The sequence below is a fragment of the Cucurbita pepo genome, chromosome LG17, assembly GCF_002806865.2.
Source record: "Cucurbita pepo subsp. pepo cultivar mu-cu-16 chromosome LG17, ASM280686v2, whole genome shotgun sequence".
NCBI classification, from domain to species: domain Eukaryota; kingdom Viridiplantae; phylum Streptophyta; class Magnoliopsida; order Cucurbitales; family Cucurbitaceae; genus Cucurbita; species Cucurbita pepo.
This window is the reverse complement of record NC_036654.1, coordinates 8,011,260-8,035,910: the sequence shown is the minus strand read 5'-3', so window position 1 is coordinate 8,035,910 and position 24,651 is coordinate 8,011,260. Positions and strand designations below refer to the sequence as shown.

The window sequence follows — 24,651 nt, the reverse complement described above, 5'->3', positions numbered from 1 at the left end:
AAAAAAAAAAAAAAAAAAAAAAAAAAAAAAAAAAAAAAAAAAAAACCTTTAGACTTGAAAAAATACTTTGGCCAGCACCAGACTAGGTGTTACAACTCTGAAGGTCTTCTCCTAATTTGCAGCGTGTCAGACCTCACAGTAGATTTTGATGACTGTGTACAATAATTTGATGGATATGATATCTAAGCAAATTTATGTTTACGTATGTATGAAATTTTTTATCTGATACATTATCAATATGATGCATGAATAATTGAACTCTTTCAAGTTTAATAATTTATATGAAATATACATAGTTCAATAAATTTTGCTTTATCATCAATGATACTCTAATTGAAATATAAGTTGACATTAATAGTTTCATCTGTATCACTGCTAATTTTGATTCCTTAGCATGACAACATGTTTTATTTGAATTGCTAAAATGAGGTGAACTGTTATAGAAGTGTATTGTGGTTTTGATAACCTCATCTTTTGTTTTGTAAATAACTTCTAATTGTATTATTTGTAAACCAACTTCAGGAAAAAGCTTTGCACTCTTTAAAGTACAAATCAATCTCCACGGTTACACTCACAAGGTCCCTTACCCTTGAAAGGACTGTCCATAGGAACCACCAGTTTCCTGTTCCTTCTGGAGTCTGAGCTTTTATATGAACAGATCAAATCAGGCCATTGTATCTGTTTATAGGATTCGAACTTGCTAGGCCATGTACAAAATTGCTAGTTCTATCTTTTCGGCAATTGTTACACACTCCACTAGATGGATATTCTTAGAAAATGTTTGCTACGTGTATATTTTGAGAACATATGTTTTATGTTCTCTGAGTTTCTGAGATTTCTTTTGTTAATTTTGTTAATTTATTTTTCCAGTTGGAAAAAGAAGCACTTGTTAAGGGGATTCCTGTAGGACAAGCTCTTGATATAGACATTCCACCACCTCGTCCTAAGAGGAAACCAAGTAATCCTTATCCAAGGAAGTCTCCTATATCGAAGTTGGGAGCAAATGACGGGAAGCTCTCGACTCTGGTGTCTTCTTCACAGAGCAAACAAATTTTAGATTTGGAGAAAGAGCCAATGAATGAGGTGTGTTGCATTCTTCTATCTACTCCCAATGCATTAATGTTGATCATCATAGTAATTCGCTTTTGCTACTTATATTATTAGGCTACTAGTGGAGAAGAACAAGCAACTAATGAAAAGGATACTCACGACGATAATTGCTCAGAAGTATTTACCCTATCAGGAGAAGCTAACTCCTTTTCTTTGAAAAACCAAAATTCTGTACCTGTGCAAGTTAAATTCAATGACTCATGTGCTTTCCGGGAGTTTGTGCCCTCAGTTAAAGAGGTAATTGTGCAATATGAAAGAAATGAATCTTATATGTTCTTTTAGCTTATATCGAATCATAATATCTAACCCTGGGTGCCAAACAGCCACTCCATGAAAAAGGCACGAGAAAACTTTCAGAATTGGTGATTTCAAGTGCTTCACGCGAAAAATTGGTGTCTGCTGAAAAGAAAGAAGCTTTAAGCTGTGCACTGTCTGGGGATGAAATGCAAGCTGCTCATAATTATCCAAGGAATGTGCCTGTGCATGTGGTAGATGGAAGCCTGGGAGCAAATGTTCAGGGGTCTTTAAGAGATGCTTCACTGCAGGAATCCGCTTTCCATCCATCTATGGAGATTCAAGGAGAGCGTAGTATACTTCGGAATCCATCTGGTTCTGTTTCCTTCGAACATCAACATAATGGACCTGGGAGCATTTATCAATCATATCCACCTATTCATCCTACTCCATTTACCTTACTTCACCCTAACCAGGAACATTACAAGTCAGTTCTCCAGATGTCTTCCGCATTTCTGAATCTTATTGTGTCCACCCTTCAACAAAACCCTGCAGCCCATGCAATAGCAAGTCTTACAGCAACCTGTTGGCCCTATGTGAATCCTGAAACTTCTGCAGACGCCCCAACGTGTGATACAGAAGGTTTTAAAACCAAGCAAATGAACCCGACCCCTAGTAAGGAAGCCATTGCTGCAGCAACTGTAGCAGCTGCAACTGCGTGGTGGGCGGCCCATGGATTGCCACCTTTATGTTCTCCTTTGCATTCTGCCTTTACGAGTGCTGCTATATCAGCTCCTGTAGTACAATCATCAGATGCCTGTCCAAATTCCGAGTCCAAGGACAAAGCAGAAAGTTCCCTACAGAATGCTGCTTTGCAAAATCCGCAGCTGGATGCAGAACAATCAGAGGTTTTGACTGCTCATCAGTCAGGTTCCAAGTCACCTACTCATTCATCATCTGACTCTGGTAATGGAGGTGCAGATGCAAATGCTACGGTGAAACCTGTCCACAATGAGAAGACACCAGCTGAGGTTGAGTTTCATGATTCAAACGAGGAGAAGAGAGGAAAACAAGTAGATCGTTCCTCATGTGGTTCCAATACACCATCTGGAAGTGATCGAGAGATAGATGCAACAGAAAAGAACGATGAAAAAGAGGAGGACAAAGAGCTTGAGACGAACCATCCAGCTCCCGAGTCCAGTATTCGTCGTAGTAGAAGCATCGGTAACACTAGTGAGTCTTGGAAGGAGGTTTCTGATGAGGTAAAAAGGGTATGTTATGTTATCCAATGCATTTTCTCACATTCTTCTTCGCATAATGCTTACATTTTTCTCGAAATTTACATCGTACAGGGGCGTCTGGCCTTTCAAGCACTCTTCACTAGGGATGTATTGCCTCAAAGTTTTTCACCTCCATATGATGTAGAAAGTGAGAATAAGGAGAATGAGAACGTTGAGAAAGTTAGTCAGAGTGTAGATAAAGATAATAGTGGCGCATCAGTTTTGGACCTTAACAGCAACACTTGTGGTACTTCTACATCAGCAATAGGTGTCAATAACGGAGAGGGGGAATTTCTCTCAATTGGACTTGGAAATGGAACCCCCAAGGTTTGTCGAACAGGATTTAAACCTTACAAAAGATGTTCAGTGGAGGCAAAGGAAAAGAGAATGACAGCAACATCCAGCAACCACAGCGAGGAGGGAGGCCAAAAAAGACTACGTTTGGACCAGAAAGCCTCAAATTGCTGCATGTATTTCTAACCCTCCTCCTCCTCCTCCTCAATCTATCTTTTTCCTACTTCAATTCTTCGCGTGTACTGTAAAATGGCTACCTTATGTGATTGGTACGTTCGAACTTATACAACTGAACTCAAGATTATCTAAATTAGCCTTTTTTTTCTTTTTGTAAGAAGAATTGTTTGGTACACCCCAGTGGCCATTATCTTGTTACCACTTCAAAGACACGTTAGTTTCTTCATGAAGATGGTATAAATTTGGCATGTTCTCTTCTGTATTGATCTCGGGTGAATCTCCCCGAGCGTTTATCTCTCGGGGTTTGATGGAGGTAATCTTGATCTCCAGTTCTCCATTTTGCATTTTAGGTGTTGACTGTTGACCTTGAACATCCACTGCTCGTCTATATCTGTTGACGGTTGAGCTACGATAACAGGTCCTAACCATCTCGTTCGGAGTTTAACTAGGAACATACATAGCAAGTAGATTAAGGGTTCATTTTAATAGAAGTTTAATGTTTGAGAACCACTTAGTTGAGATCAATTTTTTAGCGAAAAAAAAAGTTCTTTTAACTATTTAATTTATTTGGAATAATTTTTAAATTTTCATAATATAAGAAATGACTATAATAACCTCATTGTTTGCACAAACCATCTTAACCCGTTTGCATACATTATACTTGTAACAGTAGTAGATAATGTCCTCTTTAGCCTTTTCGTTTCGAGTTTCTCCTCAAGATTTTAAAACACGTTTGCTAGGGAGAGATTTCTACACTTTTATCAAGAATGTTTTGCTTTCCTCCGCAACCGATGTGAGATCTCACAATATTTATAGATATCGAAAGATGTCTCAAACAGTGGAACATAATGAACATTCGAGAATTAGCAGCAGAAAGTAAACATATATATACAAAGTAGAATTCATATTTACAATCCTCAACAGAAAAAAATGGATCAACTTATTCACAAGACTCCTCCCAATAAAAGCTACAAAGTCCTAATTTCTACTACTTAAGTAACTTTTTCATCAAGTTTTTTCTGTATTAATATATGTTCTCATGTTTGAGCGTCTAACCTCCTAAATAACGGGGACACAGAGAACCCCAAAATATATCAAAGGAAAAAGAAAATATATTGACATAATTACCGAAGCTGATGAGCGTCGGCCAACAGTTCCAAACCCAGCAGGAGCGGAGTCGAGAAGTAAATATGTAGAGCTGTACAGTCTGCACAGTTAAGATCTTCCCTTTCGTTTACTTGTCGAGGGAGCGTCTTGTGATTATGGTTGTGATGTTAACAAGTTAGTACGAGTCTGCAAGTAATGAATATAATGTTGAATTCGTCGCTTATTATCCGAAGTTAGCGAAAATGGAGGTTTAATCTCAAGGGATTCAGCTTCTCCCAAAATGAATGAAAACAGAAGAATGGCTCTGGAGTATGAAGCTACTGCTTTGTCCTTGTTTTCCATGTATTCATCTACCTGGAAAAGGCACACTTCAGAATGTTAAACAGGAAGAGCTTTTAAGGAGAAGACAAGTAATGAGTTCAAGTTATTAATGTTCATCCACCAACTATTTCGATTCTTACCATTAATACTATTAATTCAATGATAATATAACATGTTTGTTAGATAAATATAGGCTGGTTTTGCACAGGATAGAAGAAAGTACGAGACTTAACATACCATGAATTAGTTGAACGGTGTCAACGTAACAGCTCAACCCCACCACTAGCAAATATTGTCCCTATGGGCTTTTCCTTTTAGACTTCCTCTCAAGGTTTTAAAACGTGTCTGCTAGGGAGAGGTTTCTGCAACCTTATAAAAAAATGTTTCATTCCCCTCTCCAACTGAGGTGGGATCTCACAATGAGCCCAAAGAGGACAATATCTGCTAGTGGTGGGCTTGGGTTATTACAAATGGTATCAGAGCATTGTGAGATTCCACATCGATTGGAGAGGGGAACAAAACATTCTTTATAAGGGTGTGAAAACCTCTCCCTAGCAAACGCGTTTTAAAACCGTGAGGCTGACAATGGTATGTAATGGACCAAAGCGGAAAATATCTATTAGAAGTGAAATCCAATGCTTCATAAACTTAATCTAAACCTTTTAAGGTTTAAGAGATCCTAAACAATAGTAACTGGTAAGCATAATGGTAGTTTAGTGGTTCCTATAATTCGAAGTCTTGAATCAATAAGGTTTATGAACTAAATAGACGAATCCCGAAATTTATAAACGATAATGGTAACGTATGATAGTACAAGTGAAGGTTGCTTACAGCTCCACTTTTCCCAAGGGCAATGGCTTTTTGGAATATGATCTCTATAGCATCAGGCATCTTAGTGGCACCTGCAAATAATAATTTCATAATCAAATTGTAAGCTGCAAACTTCACAATCAAAATGGGAACAGCTAGAACAGAAACAGAGCACAAGGCATTTCGAACCGAACCATCGGTCTCTTGGATACTTTGCGATAACTTCTCAGCCTGATCCACGGCAGCAATGAACCCTAGCTCTGCCCACTTAGAAACCAAGGACGGCCTATTAAAATCGACATTTTCTTCTTTATTTGCAGCAGAGTCGGGATCTTTCTGAAGAGGGGTAGAATCAGTTCTCGAACTACTTTTTGAAGATTCGGTTTCAGCTGAAGAACTCAGCCAGGTTTCACTAATTTCGACCGCTTTCTGCCATAATGCTAAAGCAACCAGTTCAACTGAAAATGATTCTAAGAACGTTCCTGCATTGTACTGCATAAGCAAATATCAGGGCTCCAAATTCATCCTCAAAAAATTTGTTGAAATGTTCATGAACCCATGAATTTCAAAATGAGAACATGGAAATTGGAAGAACAAGAAGGCGAATCCAAACTCACCTTTTCTTGTGATAAATCTGAAAGAACCTGGACATATTGTTGAAACAACTGGAGCCTGGTAGAGGGATGCAATATTGGTAGCCCTTGTACTTCTCTTAACATAGATGCTGCACATGGCATTGAGGATCGACCTCGACTACATGACGTTTCTCCGGTATCTCTTGTACTACCAATAAGCTCCTTCTGGGTTTTGGCTGTCATATCCCGATCGATACTGAGAGTATGAGAAACTCTTGATGAACCTTGTAATGAAGTTTCGAGGTGATAAGAAGAAGCCTCCAATGAAGTACAATGAGCATTCACGATTACATAATCTTTCTCGATCGACTCCATTGAATCAGAAACTGAGGGGGGAAATGCCAAACAGAATGTAAATACATGGAAACAACCAAGTTCAAAGAGCAGATCAAGATCAGTATAAAACAAACCTTGAAACTGATTCATGGATTGTTGAATAGAATCGAGAGATTTTCTTAGCTCCTCTACTCCAAGATTGAGCATTGGCTTCTGTACACTCTCCATTCCCGAACTGTAAATGTTCTTCGCTCCAGATATTCTATTACATACGGACGAACTAGCGATTTCTGAATCTCTGTTCGATGACTCAATAGGTCGTTCTAGCTGTGAATTATCTGTTGCCGATTCGGAGCTGGCTGATACAATTGGCTGAACTTCAGATGCTTCCTCAACAGCTTTATTTGATCTACAATATAACATAAATAAGTTTTGCAACTTCTGCTGCCTTGTGTAACAAGTATCAATCCACAACATGAACATGAGATCCATATAAATAATCTCTAAGGGGCTGAAAATAATACCTTGGCTCCTCGAAGAATTTGTGGTCGAAGAACTCCTTGAACGTAAGCCGTTCAACTGCAATTGAAAAACTTACATTTTAGTTCAGTTTCTATTCAATCTTTATGAGATTCAAGTATAAATACTTATAATTGTATTTACTAGTATAAAATCTCGAAAATGTTGGAAAGTTCTAAGGGAAAAATATAAATCAACCACCTTCAATTAATTATCCCAGCACCCTTGCACACTTACAAACTGCATCACAGCAACAAATACCTGGATTTTGACGTAAAAGGCCTCTGCAAAGATTCAAAGCGTCGGGATGTAGCTCTTCCAAAGCACCTTTAGGAAATCTTGGCTCAGTGGATTCCAAAATATTCTGGAAGAGCTGTATCGTGCAAGGGGAGCCGGGCAATAAAACAACGTTTAGAAGCAATCATACAGCAAGCTTCATGGATGATATCTTTAACTTGATTGTGTGTGGTAATCACTAAAGTAGAACAGTGTGCTAACAGTGTGCTACTTCTTACCCACCTGAAATGGACTATTGCCACTAAATGGAGGCTTCCCTGTCAATAGCTGAAACAAAATTGCTCCAACACTCCACAAATCGGCCTGCACATACACACAAGAATAGAATCAGAATCGAAGGATTTAATCGGAAAGACATAAGGACAGGTAGCAGTTTGTTTATGCTTTATCACCTTGGCATCGTATCTTTGGTTCTGAATAATTTCCGGAGCCATATACAAAGGTGAACCACAGAGCGTGTCGGCCAATGACTGATTTGATAAGGACCTGCGAAGAAAACGAGTTAGTACACTTCACTCGTTTATCTGTTTACTTGATTATAATGTAAAATAAAAAAGAAGCAGCTAGCGTGTTGATTAAAGAAAAATCTTCAAAACAATTTCTAGAAAGGTGAACTTGATTTCAGGAGGAATAGATGTAGGGTATGAATTTTCAACACTTAGTCACTTTCAACTACACCTTCGAGGGTCCCAACTTCTTTGTTCGGAATCACGAACCTCCACAATGGTATGATAGTGTCCACTTTGAGCATAAGCTTTCATACCAATGTAGTCAAGCTCCCTTCTGCCTTTGCACTCGAGGGCCAATCTCCATTTAACCCTAGGAAACCTTTGCACGCCTCTGTTACCTTCTACCATTGAGCTAATAGCCCTGTTATGTGGGCCTCTCGCTGGGCCCGCTGTCAAAATCAAGAGAAACCCCATCCCTCTCTTTCCTTTTTTCACCCCATGTCGCCACACGTTATTAACTACGAGGCATCCCAGGGTGGATGATGCTATTTCACAAATTAAAGAGAAAATATAAAAAGAGACCTCTACATCACTCTTAAATGCTCTAATAATAGGCTTTATTCTTCATACAATCCTGAAACCGAATCATGCACGAAAACGTTCTAAAGCATCTTAGATTAACAATGCATGTAGCAAAAGTAGGTGTCTAAATGCTAACATTAGAAAACCCACCTGGCAAATCCAAAATCTCCAATCTTCAAAAGCGGAGTCCCATTGTTAGATGTCAACAGCAAGTTCTTCAAATTTAGCCAAGAAAGTGCCAAAACATTTCAAGTCAGAATCATAATATAGAGACAAATTCAACAGATAAACCATTCATATTACAAAAATAATCATCTAGAAGCTTAAGAACAAGGGATTCCTCCAAAACTAGTATAAATTGCATTGGCTTACAGTAAGTTTCTACATCAAATCCCTAAGAAGCTATATATTGAGTTGAAAGCAGCATACCTGAGGCTTTAAATCTCTATGAATGAGTTGTTTCTCTTGAAGAACTTTCAAGCCAGTGGCTGCACATAATATCCACACACTCATGAACTTTGTATATAATCCTAAACCAAAAAACACCAATTGAAGGCAGAGTAATAACATACCCAATTGCCTCATCAAGCCTCGAGCAACTACTTCAGATACTTTTCCATGGCGATTAATATAACCCCCAAGGTCACCACCATCACAGTATTCCAAAACAAGAAAAATCCTATCATCAGTCTGTAAATCAATAAGAACAACGCCATTACAATCAGAAGGAGCTTCACTTCAAAACATTGTGCCCTTAAAATCACAATTGTAAACAAAAAGAAACAAAAAAAAAAAAAAAGGGAGTTATGAAAAATCCACCTGAATCGCTTCGAAGAGACGAGTGATATTGGGATGATTTATAGTGCTTAAAATAGAAATCTCTTTGAGCAAAGAATCACTGACTTTGGGATTAAGATGTGTTTTGTCAATCTCCTTCACGGCAACCACCGTCCCCAAGTGCCTATGCCTCGACTTCCACACGACGGCGAACGAACCCGACCCGATTCTCGGCCCCAATATGTAGTCGCCGATGGAGCGGCCCTGATTGGAGCCGATATCATCAAAATCCATAGCGGATTGAATGAACAAACAACAAAAACAACCAGTTGACTAAAGAAAGACAACTGGTTTTCGATATGAATCAGGGAAGAGGAGGAGGCGCTTGGGGAAATTCATGGGCGGACTTCAAATAGCGAGAGAATGAGTGGATTTTTCTGAGTAAATGAGTAAGAAACAGATTGAAAATAAGAATCAGAAGAAGAAAAAACTCGTTTCTTAAGAGGATTTTATGGATTTTTCTTCGACTTTTCTGTGAAATCCACAACGCCTTAGAGACCCATTTATTGGATTCAGACGAACGAGAAGAATTTCAGAGTATCTTTCAACCTCAGTTCATCCATATCGTGGAAAATTAATTAAACTGTTCTTGAAATTTGGGAAGCTTTCAAAATTCTCTCTCTCTCTCTCTTAATCCTTTTTGTCAATTCACTTTTTTAAAGAAAAAAAAAAGTAAATAAATATTAAAACTTTAAATTACTTCGTCTTTGTATTAAGTTTTCAATATTTTAAGATTACGTTATCTTTTTCTTTTTTAAAAAATATAATTTTAAAATTATTTTAATAATAATGTCAATAAAAATTAAAATATTATTAAAAAAACATGTTAGAAAATTAAAATACATATATAATTTTTAAATATTTTCTAAAATTACTATTTTTATTTTCTTTTAGTTTTCATAATTTAAAAAATCATAAACGGGATATTAGAGGATCGCTACTCCAAATGTTCGAGACATTGATTTTAAAAAATAAGTGGAAGCACGAAAGAGATAATTTAAACACAATAAACCGATAAAAAAAACTTTGTGATACTTACAAATTTTAAAAATATTTATAAAAAATTATTTTTTTACGGCTCGAGGAAAATATGATTAAATTATATGACCTAAGTCACGAGATCCTTTTAGAAGTTTCATTTTTACCCTAAACATGTATTGTTCCCTTAGAAGTTGAAATATAATGTTCATGCGTGGACTTAAGTATTCATTGGTAGTGAGCTTGAGAACCGAGCATCCGAATGTCAACAAATATGTGGATTTGGGTATAACTTGGTGGTGAGTTCGAGAACCGAGCATCCGAACGTCAACTAATATGTGGACTTGGGTATACCTTGGTGGTGAGCTCGCGAACGGAGCATTTGAACATTAACAAACACGTAGATTTGGATATACTTTGGTGGTGAGCTCGAGAACTGAGCATCCAAACGTCAACAAACATATAGTGGGTATACTTAAGGTGGTGAGCTCAAAAACCAAGCATTTGAACGTCAACAAACATGTGGACTTGGGTATAACTTGGTGGTGAGCTCAAGAACCGAGCATCGGAACGTCGACAAATATGTGGACTTGAGTTTACCTTGGTAGTGAGCTTGAGAACCGAACATCTGAACATTAACAAACACGTAGATTTGGGTATACCTTGGTGGTGAGCTCGAGAACCGAGCATATGAACGTCAACAAACACGTGGAGTTGGGTATACTTTGGTTGTGAGCTCGAGAATCGAGCATCCGAACGTCAACAAACACGTGGACTTGGGTATACTTTGGTAGTGAGCTTGAAAACTGAGCATCTGAACATTACACAAACACGTAGATTTGGGTGTACTTTGGTGGTGAGCTCGAGAACCGAGCATCCGAACATTAATAAACACGTAGATATGGGTATACCTTGGTGGTGAACTTGAGAACCGAGCATACGAACGTCAACAAACACGCAGATTTGGGTATACTTTGGTGGTGAGCTCGAGAACCGAGCACCCAAACATCAACAGACAAGTGATGTAAGAACATGCATAGGAAAGAAAAAAGAAGGTATTTTCATGGCAGAAACATGTTTTAGACACAACTTCTGCATAGAATTGAACGTATTCATGGAGCAAGGATTGAGTCAGGGGACATTGATATCATTTGAAGAAGGCTTGAATTTGAGAAAGTTTCCTCTATTGCAGGCCCCCTTGTGATGCCTCCTCCTCCTCCTCCTCCGTCGACGACGTTTTCCTTCATTACGTGCACCAACTCCTTCGAAACGTCGCTCATCCGCAGCTTCCCGTCTCGACCGAACAGCAAGCACCGTGTCGCAAGGTCTGCAACTATCTCTATTTGCTCTCTGCTATGGGGAGGCTGCTCATGATAGTACAGAACCGGATCCACAACTTCTTCTAGCTTCCCAATTCTTATCTTTTGCAATGCTACCATTGGGAGGTCTGAGTTCTTCAACCCTGTCACCATTTCAAGAAGCACAACTCCAAAGTCATAAACATCATTGTTATGGAAACACGATGCTTCAACCGGGTGAGATTTGTCGTCGGTTGCAGCGTTTAGCAGCCCGAATCCTAATACTTTGGCCGAGAAATCCGCGTCGAGATAGATATGACATGATTCGAGATGGTCGTGGAAAATCGGTGGAGACACCTCACATTGCAGGAAAGCTAGAACACTAGCTGTCTCAGCAGCTATCTTCAATCTCCTATACCAATCCAGCGTCGGTTCGGTTCCTTTCGGGTGATGCAAATGTTTCTCTAACGTCCCGTTGACGGGATGTTCGTAAACAACCAACGGAGCGCAGCCAGGATCGATGCAGCAGCCGAGTATATGGGCGACATTCTTGTGTGCAAGTACATACAGAATCTCAATTTGGGACAGAACACTCATAAGATTGCCTTCATTCTCGCAGTGTAGCTGGTGAACTGCTACTCTCACTCCGTCTCGGAGCTCCCCGGCATAGATCGCTCCATTGCTGCTCCGAACAAGCTTGGCATTGTCCCCGAATCCCCTGGTGGCTTCTTGTAGCTCGTGGTAAGTGAATAAACGAGTCCTACAAGCTTTTTGCAGCAATGCATCGCTGTGAAACTGGCTGTGGGCATAGTTAAGCGTGGTTTGCTTGACGGGTCGTCTTAATATGCAGAAAAGTCCGATAAGAGAAGCTATAATGAACAGAGGAGCAAGAACACCTGCACGTTAACCATATAAAAACATCATTTCTTTAAGGAATCATTGTTCTTTCCCTGTAATAGACCAGTAATGAAATACCTGTAAAGATTATAAGCTCCTTTTCACTACGCCCTTTGCCGTGGCAGCTACTTCCATACTCCTCGCGCCCGTTCTTAACGCAGGCTAGCAAAAAGAAAGAACGAGTATGAGTGAAGCCTACGTTGGCTAATTTAGGGAATGATCATGAGTTTATGAGCAACGAATACATCTACGAAAGCACAGAGGAAAGCCAGGAAAGCTTAAGCTCAAAGTGGACAATATCCCTGTGGAGAGTCGTGATTCCTAACATGGTATCATAATTATGTCTTTTAAGTTAGCTATGTTAATAGAATCCTCAATTGTCGAACAAAAAAGATCGTGAGTCTCGAAGGTTTAGTCAAAAGTGACTGAGTGTTGAACAAAGGGTGTAATTTGTTCAAGGACTTCAGAGATAGAGTTGAGCCTTGATTATGGGGAGGCTGTTTGAGGGCTCCACAGACCTCAATGGAGGCTCTATTTTGTTGGAAAGGAGAATTGTTGGGAGAACAAAGGGTGTATTTTGTTCGAGGATACTCCAGAGAAGGAGTCGAATCGAGCCTCGATTAAGGGGAGGCTGTTTGAGGGCTCCACAGACCTCAAGGGGAGGATTGTTGAAGATGGTCGGAAGGGAGTCCTGCGTTGACTAATTTAGAGAATGATCCTCGATTGGCCCAAACAAAAGCCATGAGATCTTATGTTCAACGTGGACGATATCAGTCGGAATTCCTAACAAAAACAAGAACAAGACAGGTTCCTAACAAAAACAAGAACAAGACAGAAAAACATGTTAAAAAACAGAGCAGCTACATTTCAAGCACCCAAATCCACGAGCAAAGCCATCGCCGACGAACCCATCGGAACACGAACATCTAACCCCGTCAGGAACGGCGGTGGCATTAACAACAAACCCATTCTTATCACAAATCCCATCGGAGAAATTCCTAGGAAGGCCCCATTCGAATTTAACCCCTCGCTTGCCGGCACTGGACCCCTTCTCCACAACCCAGCTCGAGAATCCCCTGCACCCGAGCTTAGAGAAGACGGAAAAGTCACCGCCATTTCGCCACACGGAGCTGTCGGTAAGTGGGTAGCAGCAGGCCGGCGAGTAACGGGCGGTTCCGTCGCAGCCGGGCATGATGAGCTTCTCGCAGGTGGCTTTACAGAGGGAGGAATCGTTACAATCATAAAGGGCGAGGACGTTGTCATTGGCGATGGCGAAGAAGGGGTTGGCTGAAAGTGGGTTAAATGCGTTGAAGTCGTTGTACTGGCGGCAGGGAGATGGGCCGGGAAAGTCGACCAGAACGGCGCCGGAGAGGAATTCGAGGATGCGGAAGGTTTGGCCGGTGAGGTTGAGGAAAAGGGTTGTGGAGTTGAGGCAGTAGAGATGGAAAGGCTGTGGAATTGGGATTGGGCGTAGTGGGTGTTCGCATGAAGAAGTGTTGAGGTGGAAAGGGAAGGGGATTTGAAGGTTGCCGCAGACGGCGCTGCAGGCGGAGGAGGAAACCGCCGCCGGACGGGGGAGGAGAAAGAGAATGATCAGAATAAGAAACAGAAATGGCGGTGGCAGTGGCGGTGGCGGTGGCGGTGGTGGCATGGTTAAAGATGGAAGAGGGAGAAGAGGGGAGAAATTTGTAGCAGAAATGGCAGAGAATGTTGTTGTGCCATGGCAGAGGAAGGTCGAAGGAGAAGGGAACAAATATTCAATTATGATAAAAGAGATTTGAAATAATTTTTATTTTATTAAATTATAAATTTAATCTAAAAAATTTACCGTAGATAACAATATGTCACGACCCAAATTTTACAATGAGTTGTGACTAAAAACAACAATGTGGATGTAATGTGAACGTAACACATATTTGAGAAGACATCAATACCGAATTTCAAAATAAGAAAATTTCAATGCAATGAATCAAATTCTTGACCGGTTTTTACAGTGAAAGTTTACGAGAGTAAAAAAAACTAGACTAACGCCTTGGGACATATTTTTATCTGTGACAATCCACGTCTCTCAAACACGCCCTCTCTCGACCCGTGGCATCACAATAAGTCACCTACTTGTAGACTCTCATCACGTTACAGAATCAACAGTTTCACACTGGTTTCTCATTGACTTTGGGATGTTTGGGTTCTAGTCTTATCTCTTTAGGGTCATTCTGGTTTTTTGATCACTCTCATTCAAACGTGATCTCGATCCATTCATGCATTAGCTCGCCAACTTCTGTCTTAGTTTGCCCCCGATCCATTTAGACCTATACCCCAAAATTAAATTAAAATTAAATTGATATATATATATATATATATATATATATATATATATATATATATATATATATATGTGGTGTTCTTGAAGTTGGGAGTGGAAGCGAGGAGGAAGGATAAATGGTCTGTAGAATGGGCTACATTTTCTAATCGCATCACGTCTGGGATGTCGTGCTATGTTTCGGCCGACGTGTCGAATCGAGTCTTTCAATTCACTCCCTCTCTTTCCCTTTCCCTATAAATTTTTTCTTTTTATCAAAATCATAAAAAATGTAAAAATATATTAAAAAAATGCCAAAAGTGTATTATTTATTGTAAATATAATATTAATAAATAAATAAATAAATAAAGTTGATATTTCTATTAATTTTTATTATATATATATATTTGCATCTTTTCTGCTGCTTTTTTTTTAATTAATTTTTTATGGGTATGCTGAAATTTGTCGTTCCAAGTCCGAGACTATGCTCTCTGAGTACTCTACGTAGTCTTAGCCAATGAATTAGTGACACTTGTTACGATGGAAACGTATGGAACGTTTAAATTTTAGAATCGAAATAATATCGAGATACTCAAGTCAAGTAAATAACGTGGTCATGTTCTAGTAGATGCAGTAGAATATCATAGACATTAAGTGTCGGAATTTCTGATGCGGATTCGGTCTGACTAGGGACTTCCCATTCATTTCTTCTTACACGACGAAGGACCCGTGTCCTAATCTGTATTAGTTGAAGTGGTTCGATGCTTCGAGCGAAACTCATTATTGGAATGTGACAAGTAGTGTATACCCATGTCATATTCACCACAACATGTCGATCCACGATTATTTGTCTAACTTTACAATATTCAATTTGAACCAATCGTTATTTAAAAATTATATCGACCAAAACCAACTTGAATCACCCCGTTGCGTTTATTACAGTCACATTTTAACATCTTACCGTGACGAGGATATAATTGAAAAATGTTAAAACATTAGGGACTAAAATGCAATTTTTTAAACTTTAGGGACCAAATTGCAAATATTTTGAGTTGGCAACCCTTGAATCTTGGGAGCTTCAACAAATTGATCTATGATTTAAATGAATTGTTTCAATCAAAGTACAATAATAGAGAAAATCAAAGACCATTTGGGCCATAGATTTGACAACTGAGTTAACTCATTGATAAGTCTCGTTGGAAGCTGTTTAGAGGCATTCATGTCGATTGGAGAGGAGAACGAAACATTCCTTATAAACATATAGAAACTTCTATCTAGTAGACGCGTTTTAAAATCGTGAAACTGACGAGACTAGGAGAAAAAGGTACATACGAAAAACGCAAGAGGTTAGAACCCAAGAGCAAAAAGAAAGCCCAAAGCCCCTCCTCGGCCTCGACAATAGGACAAGGTTGAGGCTATGATTAGCTCCTAAAGGGCATGTGCCCTGACCCCATATAACATTTGTTCGGTTCGATTTAGTTGATTATTAATCTAATTTATAGAAGTAATGTAAAAAAATTTTAAAGGATTAGTTTCTGTAACAAAGCTTTTCCGTNAAAAAAAAAAAAAAAAAAAAAAAAAAAAAAAAAAAAAAAAAAAAAAAACATTCCAACCTTAAAACATGTCTGGTTTTTAAAGATTATTTATTTATTTTTTTAAATTTAAAGTTGCATGTTTGGAATTATTCCAGTTTGATATAACCTATCTTATTTAATTAATATTTAATTATTAAATATAAAAAAAAATATTTAAAAAAATATTTATTATACTTTAGGCATTAAAAAAATAATATATTTATTTAAAATTTAAATTGAGATTCAAATTTATTAAATACATATTCAAATATACTATAACGTTTCAATATGATTTAAATAAAAAAATTAATAAGTTAAATATTAAAATATATTATTTTAAATTTGAGAAAGATTTTGAAGTTTCTACAAATAGAATATTTGCCCGACCCGACTTATTTGTTAATGGCGCTATCCATATCTAATCCATCCGCCCAAGACTGAGACTGAGACAGAGGGGTTTGAGCTTCTTCATCTCCGCCATGGCGAACGCCGCTAGCTGCTTATCCTCCTCGTCATTGTCTTCTTCCTCAAGGATCCTCGGGCAGAAATTTCATAATTGTTTTCCATTGAAACAGCTGCATTCTTTGCCTTCATCCATCCACTTTGACCACTGGAAACTCTCCCGCTTGGTTTTCGTTGCTCCTCCCATGCCATGTGTTTCTTCATCTTCTTCATGCTCTCCTCGTTTCTTCAGGCATAACCACGAGGCTAGATTTCCAGTGCTTTTCACTGTTCTTGATCAGGAAGCTGCGGTAACAGGAGAGGTAATCGAGGAAGACGGTGTTAAGAGCGAAGACAGCGTTTCGAATCAGGAAGTGAAAAATCAGGCACGGCCTTGTGAGCTTTACGTGTGTAATTTACCGAGGAGTTGCGACATTGCAGAGCTGGTTGAGATGTTTAAACCGTATGGTACAGTCTTGGCTGCTGAGGTAGTTTTATTTCCAAGTAATGCTTCATCGTCTGTTCTTTCATTTTAGATTTCCAGAATTGTCTATTTGCTTCTATTTCTGTGTGGAACTTCCGTAAACAATTAGTTTAAGATCATGCTAATTGGAATCCGGAAAGCAATTTTTTGAATTTTGATGCTTAACAAATTCAATGTACACGAAGGTAATCATGATTCTTTAAAGGCAGTCCTTAATTTTCTTATCTGTCTTGAGTAACATTGAATGAGTTCAAGCAGTGATTATGTTTCTTTTCATGTTTTGAATGCCATTTTTGATTGATCTCTCTGTATTTTGGACCAGGTCTCTCGGAATCCAGAGACAGGCATAAGCAAGGGATGTGGCTATGTCACAATGGGTTCAATAAACTCCGCTAAAGTTTCAATTACGGCATTAGATTGTTCTGTTAGTGTCAAATCAATTATAAGTTGTCTTAATGTTAGCCCGTTCAATATGATTGAATGATGAATTTTATTGTCTTGAAGGATGTTGGTGGACGAGAAATGCGCGTTAGATTTGCTGTTGATATGAATCCCAAAATGAGAAATCGCAATAACCTGCATTCATCACCCAGGAAGAACATAATTTATGAAAGTCCTTACAAAATCTATATTGGGAATCTTGCTTGGGATGTCAAACCTGAAGATCTGAGGAACCTTTTTAGCCAATTTGGAACTGTAGTCAGTGCAAAAATTTTGAATGATCGTCGAGCTGGGAAGAGTCGTCTTTACGGTTTTCTTTCTTTTTCTTCAGCTGCAGAGCGTGATGCAGCAATTTCTTTGAATGGAACAGTAAAATTCTATATCTGAATCTCTTGGAATTTGAATTTTGCATTCCATTTTTGTTTAACTTTGACCCTTTTTCATTCTTTCATGTAGGAGTTCAAGAACAGGAAACTTATTGTTAAAGAGGGTTTGGAAAGGAACGAGTCTTGACTGCAGCCCTTCTTCTTGAACAAGTAAAAGAAGAAATCTCATCTTGTTTAAATGTTCTTAATCAGTTACAAGTTTGATTTTTAGCTAAATTATTAGAAGGATCAAGTTACCTATCCTTGTGAGATCTACATTGAGAATCTTACAAAGTTTTGCTTTGAGGGTATTAGAATCTTTGATAAGGAATACTCTTAAACTGATCTTGATTTACTTAGCCTTTCTACTGGGAAGCACATATCTAAGGGTTTGCTTTGACACAACACTACTAAGGTTTTCAAGGTTATAGGTACTTAAAACACCTGATTGGAAGAATGTTGTATCGGTGACTGTCTAATAGCTAACGGGATTACGCTTAATGCTCTCGACCTATCATCGCTTCCTTCCTCTACTAGTTCTAGAGTCCAGTAGCATTTTACAACTTTGGTACATAGGTCGATCACAGATTCATGGTATAGCAAACTGGGAAGCACATATCTAAGGGTTTGCTTTGACACAACACTACTAAGGTTTTCAAGGTTATAGGTACTTAAAACACCTGATTGGAAGAATGTTGTATCGGTGACTGTCCAATAGCTAACGGGATTACGCTTAATGCTCTCGACCTATCATCGCTTCCTTCCTCTACTAGTTCTAGAGTCCAGTAGCATTTTACAACTTTGGTACATAGGTCGATCACAGATTCATGGTATAGCAAACTGGGAAGCACATATCTAAGGGTTTGCTTTGACACAACACTACTAAGGTTTTCAAGGTTATAGGAACTTAAAACACCTGATTGGAAGAATGTTGTATCTGTGACTGTCATTAGCTAACGGGATTACGCTTAATGCTCTCGACCTATCATCGCTTCCTTCCTCTACTAGTTCTAGAGTCCAGTAGCATTTTACAACTTTGGTATATAGGTCGATCACGGATTCAAGGTATAGCAAACAAGACAACTAGTCGATCCGTGACTGAGGTGCAAAGACAAAGGAATGTGGTGGGTATAAGGAGTATAACAAGCAAGAAAAGGAATGCAGGCGCTGGTAAGCGTAGAGGGGCTAGAAAGCGAAGTTAAGGTCGGTAGGCAAGCGGGTTTGGGAACAAATCCTGTTCACACGCAAACTCTTCCCGAGACTCGGCAGTTGACCTATGAGATTAAGCGAAGTTCTGATCTCGAACCTCCTTTTCCTTTACCATCGTGTTCGTATGAGCAGTAGATGTATTAGACTGTCCAACTAGAGAGCTCAAAATAGATCGAAAACAAAGGTTTCCTTAGGCCGATGATCAAGATTTACAATGACAATGTGTGATTCATTTATGTAAGTTTAGAAATTTTATTGATATAAGTTAATGTTTTAAGTTAATGTTTTCACATGAATGAACTAATGTTTTGGAACTGATATTATTATCATTTTAGAGTTTTTATAGATACAACTCCAAAATTGGACTGAAGCTTGCACTGTCTTTATCTATATCTACGATGAGATTGTCAGGAATTACGACTCTCCACAATGGTATAATATTATCCACTTTGAGCATAAGCTCTCATGGCTTTGCTAGGAATCATGACTCTCCACAGTGGTATGATATTATTCACTTTGATCATAAGCTCTCATGGCTTTGCTTTGGACTTTCCAAAAGGTATGATATTGTTCACTTTGAGCATAAGCTTTCATGGTTTTGCTTTGGGCTTCCCAAAAGGTCTTATACCAATGGGGAGAGTATTCTTTGACGATCATTTCCTAAATTAGTCGGTGTGGGACTTTTATCATCCAACACCTCCCCTTGAACAAAGTAAGCCTCATCTTAATCGATCGAGGCTCGACTCCTTTTTCTTTTAGAGTCCTTTGTTCGACATTTGAGAATTTACCCATCTATTGGCACGACTAAGTTTAGGGCATGATGACTCTGATACTATGTTAGACAAACACGACTCTCCACAATGGTATGATATTGTCTCGTTTGAGTATAAGCTTTCATGACTTTGCTCTAGGCCTCCCCAAAAGGCCTCATCACAGTGGAAGGAGTATTATTTAATTATAAACTCATGATTATTCCTTAGATTAGCGAGGACTTTCATCATCCAATAGAGATAACAGTCGAGCTTCATTTTCGATGTCTTCAAAAAGACATAATGAAAAATTCTGTAATTTTTAGAACAAATTTTGAAGTTTAATAAAATGAATTTAAGAAGTACTGATTTCTTCACACTATTATTTCAATGGTAATATTCTAAAAATAATTAAGGTTACATTTCTAATGCTTTTAGTAAATATATAAATAAATGAATAAATAATATTTCTGGGTTATTTGGGGACGGAAGAAAAATAGATACAGAAGCTTCACTCCTCCGGACAAGAAGCTTTCCGCCTGCAATTCGGTTCTCCAGGATATGGCTTCCACTCCCACCGGGTCCATCACCGGCGCCGTCGAAGATGACCGTCACCTTGACCACCAAGACTCCATAAAATTCGGCTCAAGCGAGGCACTCGAGCACATTCGAACCCTCACCGACGTCGGAGCCATGACCCGTCTCCTTCACGAGTGTATTGCGTACCAGCGAGCCCTAGACCTCAATCTCGACAATCTTCTCTCTCAACGCTCCGACCTCGACAAACAGCTCGTCCAGCTTCAGCGCTCCGCTGAAGTCATCGGCATTGTCGAAGTAGATGCCGACTACATGCTCTCTAATGTCACATCCACCTGCGACCTCGCCGACCAGGTTAGCGCCAAGGTTCGCGATCTTGATCTGGCTCAGTCACGGGTCAATTCCACCTTACTTCGCATCGACGCCATTGTCGAGAGAGGCAATTGTATTGAAGGTGTTAAGAAAGCTCTCGATTCTGAGGATTACGAATCTGCAGCCAAGTATGTGCAGACGTTTCTGCAAATTGATGATAAGTACAAGGATTCCGGGTCGGATCAGAGGGAACAGTTGCTGGAATCGAAGAAACAGTTGGAAGGAATTGTCAGGAAGAGGCTCTCGGCGGCTGTAGATCAGCGGGATCATCCCACGATCTTGCGATTCATACGGCTTTACTCTCCGTTAGGTTTGGAGGAGGAAGGGTTGCAGGTTTATGTGGGGTACTTGAAGAAGGTGATTGGAATGAGGTCTAGGCTTGAATTTGAGAATTTGGTGGAGCTGATGGAGCAGCAATACCAAACTCATAATGTAGGTAGTAATCAAAACCAGGTTAATTTTGTTGGAAGCTTGACAAATTTGTTCAAGGATATTGTTTTGGCTGTAGAAGAAAATGATGAGATCTTAAGGAGTCTCTGTGGTGAGGATGGGATTGTATATGCAATCTGTGAACTTCAGGAGGAATGTGATTCACGTGGATCTTTAATATTGAAGAAGTATGTGGAATATAGGAAACTAGCTCAGTTGTCGTCTGAAATCAATGCTCAAAGCAAGAATTTGTTAGCTGTTGGTGGAGGACCAGAAGGACCTGATCCAAGGGAAATCGAGTTATACTTGGAAGAATTGTTGACGTTGATGCAGTTAGGTGAGGATTACACTGAATTCATGGTCTCCAAAATTAAGGGATTGAGTTCTATAGATCCAGAGTTGGTTCCCCGAGCTACAAAGGCTTTCAGAAGTGGAAGTTTTAGCAAAGCAGTTCAAGATATCACGGGATCTTACGTGATTCTAGAGGGATTTTTCATGGTAGAAAATGTGAGGAAAGCTATCAAGATCGACGAGCAGGTGCCTGATAGCCTTACAACTTCTATGGTGGACGACGTGTTCTATGTTTTTCAGAGTTGCTTAAGACGTGCAATATCCACGTCGAATATCAGTTCATTGATTGCAGTTCTGAGTGGTGCTAGTAGTCTATTGAGCAATGAATACCAAGAGGCATTACAGCAGAAAATGCGAGAACCAAATTTAGGTGCGAAACTATTCTTAGGTGGTGTTGGCGTACAGAAGACGGGGACGGAGATCGCAACAGCTTTGAATAACATGGACGTGAGTAGTGAATACGTTTTGAAACTCAAACATGAGATCGAGGAGCAGTGTGCGGAGGTATTATACTTCACCTTTACCATTTGCTTCAAAGATAACTACTATTATTGTTCTATATTACACAACTTATTTTTGTTTTTTTACACTTTTAGTTTTCATTGTTTATTGTTTCAAAGGTTGGTTAGGATTGCAAACCCAGTTTGTTAACTTTGTAATCTGTTGCGTGAACTTATACCCTTGGCAAATGAGTATGCTTTTGCAATTGCATAGTTCATTGTCATACATCTGATAGCAATACCATATAACTAGAACGGTTTATTAAGCTGCATTTTCCTCATCTGATGTTCAATTTTAGTTTCACTATTCAAATCGAATATATCCCTTAGTTCTGTTTAAATGTAGTTCAGTTATCAAGTGTGCAACATTCTTAATCTGGTTATTGTCCCTAAGCCTAAAATTATGTGTGACCTATTGGTAACTTGGAAAAGAATACTAAAGCGCCTACGAACTGCGGTCCAATAATAGGAGCCAAACCACAACTTGAACTAAATATACAAAAGAGGCTCAAATAAAAAATAATAAGGTCTAAAGGGCAATTAAAAGAATCTTTATTTACAAATGCCTGGAAAATAGTCACAAACCAGACTCAGTCCCCCAACTCTATACTTTTGGTACTCTCATCACATGTTTCACATTTGGAAAATGTTCAAAGCATGAATTTAGTGAACATGAAATTGAACTGATAGACATATGATTCTGGAACTGTGGGATGGAGACCTCATCAAAAAATTTGTAATAGAACTTCTGAATGCCAGGACTGTCAAAACTCTTTGACTAGTTTCTATCTAAGAAATTCTACAATCTGTTTCGGGGTTGAAAGGAATCAACGGTGCACTAGAAAAACCTTTATTTATTTTGTTTGTTGATGAGAGATGAGTGTTTCATTCAAGAAGAAAGAACAAAAGAGAAACACCTAACAGGCCAAGGGCCAAAAAGTCCGTTTCCCGAAGGCTAGAGCTTACAGAAACACGTTCCAATCTAAGTTGATGAGGAAAGTAGTGTAGTTACCAAAAGATTTGTGTTGGCTACTTTAATTAGAGGCCATGAGCTGTACAAGATCACAAAAGTGAGCAAAAGATTGTACATATCTTTAAAAATTCTAGCATTTCTTTCTTTTGAAATCAAACACATAATAGCCTTTACGATGTTGGACCACAACAACATCTTCACCTTTCCTTTCAGACTCCAACCAGTTAGTGATTACAACATCCAGTCTTCAATGTGTCTTAGCTTATTCCACCCAAGCCAGCGGATTCCCAAAGAATCTGAAACTTTGCAGCAGAAGTTACTGTGTGGAAAGAGATGAGATAAATCTCTTCACTCATTGCATAAAACATATTGTTTGGGGAGACCTGAAGGCGAGGAAATCTCCTTTGCAACTTATCAAAAGTATTGATGCCATCCGGGGCTACTGATCAACAGAAGAACTCAACCCTTATAAGAACAATTTCACTCCAAATGGCCGTATAAAAGAAAAAAAAAAAGAAAAAAAAAAAAAATCCTTCTGCTGCATGATAAGCAGGCTTAACCGGAAAAGATTGACAATTATTGCTCGGTCTCAGCCTTATCTAGTGTAGAATTCAGTGTTTAGAAGTTCAATCTGATCTTCTTTTAGCTGCATTCTATCTAATTAGAATGTATCTTATCATGTAGTATTTCAGAATCAAATTGATCTGGAAATTAAGCTTGTTTTACTTTATGCTGTGTATTTCCTCTTCCAAAGTTGATTGTGTATTTTCTATGTCTGGGTTTAATATTTTGGCAACGAAGCAATGACAGTGGTGAGTTGACATCTTAACTGTTTTCTACTCTCTCATATCTGGTCCGTCGCTGTAATTAATTACATCAGTTGAATAACTTGGCTTACTGTTCTTTTGTTCCATATGAATTCTCCCAGTGCCTAGATTTGTACTGTTTATTTTGTAGTTTATTTCCAACATATGTAACACAAGTGGAGTGGAACCGTTTTTCCCAGGTATTTCCCGCACCTGCGGACAGAGAAAAAGTGAAATCATGCTTGTCTGAATTAGGCGACATGAGCAACACTTTCAAGCAAGCTTTGAATGCTGGCCTGGAACAATTGGTCGGGACTATAACACCTCGGATTCGTCCTGTTTTGGATACTGTTGCAACAATTAGCTACGAACTATCGGAAGCTGAGTATGCTGATAACGAGGTGAATGACCCATGGGTCCAAAGACTTCTCCATGGTGTGGAGATAAATGTGGCATGGCTTCAGCCTCTAATGACTGCCAATAACTACGACTCGTTTGTGCATTTGGTGATCGATTTCATCGTTAAGAGACTCGAAGTGATTATGGTGCAGAAGAGATTCAGTCAGCTTGGAGGGCTTCAACTTGACAGAGATGCAAGGGCGTTGGTAAGCCACTTTTCCAGCATGACTCAGAGAACTGTAAGAGATAAGTTCGCTCGTCTCACTCAAATGGCCACAATTCTCAACTTGGAGAAGGTTTCAGAGATTCTAGACTTCTGGGGTGAGAACTCAGGACCTATGACTTGGAGACTTACCCCTGCAGAGGTTAGGCGTGTGTTGGGTCTTAGAGTTGACTTTAAACCTGAAGCTATTGCTGCTCTTAAACTATAAACCTTTAGTATACTCACAATATTGCCTGATATTCTTTGGTTGTTTTCTGTTAAGAAATTCCTCTCTTGGCTTCATCTTGGCTGCTATGATGCAACAATTAGAAAACATGCATTGTAAAATGGTTTGATTATTCTATTTTATGTGGATTACCAAGTGTCAACAGACCTCAATTCTATATATCTATACCATA

The 24,651-nt window shown here is 38.9% G+C and overlaps 5 protein-coding genes across 11 annotated transcripts in view; 3 read left to right on the top strand and 2 right to left on the bottom strand.

Moving 5' to 3' along the window:
• LOC111778265 (protein LHY-like) overlaps positions 1-3,355 on the top strand; it is a 7,580-nt gene extending 4,225 nt beyond the window's left edge. For 4 of the 5 annotated variants that reach the window (XM_023657980.1, XM_023657982.1, XM_023657984.1 and 1 more), the window contains 4 exons: positions 871-1,083; positions 1,165-1,347; positions 1,434-2,615; positions 2,697-3,355. In XM_023657980.1, coding sequence (XP_023513748.1) covers positions 871-1,083; positions 1,165-1,347; positions 1,434-2,615; positions 2,697-3,104 — 1,986 coding nt within the window. In that variant the 3' untranslated portion in view covers positions 3,105-3,355. The remainder of the gene's footprint in view (positions 1-870; positions 1,084-1,164; positions 1,348-1,433; positions 2,616-2,696) is intronic. The other variant, XM_023657983.1, reaches the window with a different exon arrangement.
• A 603-nt stretch (positions 3,356-3,958) lies between these two features.
• Positions 3,959-9,530, bottom strand: LOC111779100 (serine/threonine-protein kinase ATG1a). 2 transcript variants are annotated; one of them, XM_023659169.1, is made up of 13 exons: positions 8,911-9,528; positions 8,664-8,781; positions 8,521-8,579; positions 8,242-8,306; positions 7,453-7,546; positions 7,283-7,363; positions 7,025-7,136; positions 6,769-6,823; positions 6,379-6,653; positions 5,951-6,294; positions 5,528-5,825; positions 5,355-5,425; positions 3,959-4,556 (listed from the first exon to the last, which is right to left on the bottom strand). In XM_023659169.1, the coding sequence occupies exons 1-13, from the start codon at positions 9,160-9,162 to the stop codon at positions 4,356-4,358; spliced, it is 2,025 nt and encodes a 674-aa protein (XP_023514937.1). In that variant the 5' UTR covers positions 9,163-9,528; the 3' UTR covers positions 3,959-4,355. The 2 variants fall into 2 exon arrangements, with proteins under 2 accessions (XP_023514937.1, XP_023514936.1); XM_023659168.1 differs by having other exon boundaries at positions 8,521-8,781; positions 8,911-9,530.
• Positions 9,531-10,948: 1,418 nt separating this feature from the next.
• On the bottom strand, positions 10,949-13,752 carry LOC111778834 (probably inactive receptor-like protein kinase At2g46850). The gene is made up of 3 exons (XM_023658814.1): positions 12,966-13,752; positions 12,180-12,263; positions 10,949-12,100 (listed from the first exon to the last, which is right to left on the bottom strand). The coding sequence occupies exons 1-3, from the start codon at positions 13,750-13,752 to the stop codon at positions 11,019-11,021; spliced, it is 1,953 nt and encodes a 650-aa protein (XP_023514582.1). The 3' UTR covers positions 10,949-11,018.
• A 2,625-nt stretch (positions 13,753-16,377) lies between these two features.
• Positions 16,378-19,400, top strand: LOC111778139 (28 kDa ribonucleoprotein, chloroplastic). 2 transcript variants are annotated; one of them, XM_023657804.1, is made up of 5 exons: positions 16,378-16,903; positions 17,222-17,323; positions 17,404-17,709; positions 17,797-17,876; positions 19,250-19,400. In XM_023657804.1, exons 1-4 carry the CDS (start codon positions 16,454-16,456, stop codon positions 17,851-17,853), a joined length of 915 nt encoding a protein of 304 aa, XP_023513572.1. In that variant the 5' UTR covers positions 16,378-16,453; the 3' UTR covers positions 17,854-17,876; positions 19,250-19,400. The 2 variants fall into 2 exon arrangements, with proteins under 2 accessions (XP_023513572.1, XP_023513571.1); XM_023657803.1 differs by lacking the exon at positions 19,250-19,400 and having other exon boundaries at positions 17,797-18,112.
• A 508-nt stretch (positions 19,401-19,908) lies between these two features.
• On the top strand, positions 19,909-24,617 carry LOC111778482 (conserved oligomeric Golgi complex subunit 4-like). Its single transcript, XM_023658338.1, has 2 exons — positions 19,909-21,856; positions 23,832-24,617. Exons 1-2 carry the CDS (start codon positions 20,225-20,227, stop codon positions 24,459-24,461), a joined length of 2,262 nt encoding a protein of 753 aa, XP_023514106.1. The 5' UTR covers positions 19,909-20,224; the 3' UTR covers positions 24,462-24,617.
• The last annotated feature ends 34 nt before the right edge of the window (positions 24,618-24,651 follow it).

Excerpts from the sequence above, each read along its gene's own strand:
- LOC111778834 (XM_023658814.1), bottom strand. The coding sequence starts at position 13,752 with ATGCCACCACCGCCACCGCCACCGCCACTGCCACCGCCATTTCTGTTT. Across the intron at positions 12,264-12,965 it reads TGGATTTGGGTGCTTGAAAT|CCTGCGTTAAGAACGGGCGC; the intron begins GTAGCTGCTCTG and ends TCTTTTTGCTAG. Across the intron at positions 12,101-12,179 it reads GGAGCTTATAATCTTTACAG|GTGTTCTTGCTCCTCTGTTC; the intron begins GTATTTCATTAC and ends GTTAACGTGCAG.
- LOC111778139 (XM_023657804.1), top strand. The coding sequence starts at position 16,454 with ATGGCGAACGCCGCTAGCTGCTTATCCTCCTCGTCATTGTCTTCTTCC. Across the intron at positions 16,904-17,221 it reads GTACAGTCTTGGCTGCTGAG|GTCTCTCGGAATCCAGAGAC; the intron begins GTAGTTTTATTT and ends ATTTTGGACCAG. Across the intron at positions 17,324-17,403 it reads TTACGGCATTAGATTGTTCT|GATGTTGGTGGACGAGAAAT; the intron begins GTTAGTGTCAAA and ends ATTGTCTTGAAG.
- LOC111778482 (XM_023658338.1), top strand. The coding sequence starts at position 20,225 with ATGGCTTCCACTCCCACCGGGTCCATCACCGGCGCCGTCGAAGATGAC. Across the intron at positions 21,857-23,831 it reads TCGAGGAGCAGTGTGCGGAG|GTATTTCCCGCACCTGCGGA; the intron begins GTATTATACTTC and ends CGTTTTTCCCAG.
- LOC111779100 (XM_023659168.1), bottom strand. The coding sequence starts at position 9,162 with ATGGATTTTGATGATATCGGCTCCAATCAGGGCCGCTCCATCGGCGAC. Across the intron at positions 6,295-6,378 it reads ATCCATGAATCAGTTTCAAG|TTTCTGATTCAATGGAGTCG; the intron begins GTTTGTTTTATA and ends TTCCCCCCTCAG. Across the intron at positions 4,557-5,354 it reads CCCTTGGGAAAAGTGGAGCT|GTAGATGAATACATGGAAAA; the intron begins GTAAGCAACCTT and ends TGCCTTTTCCAG.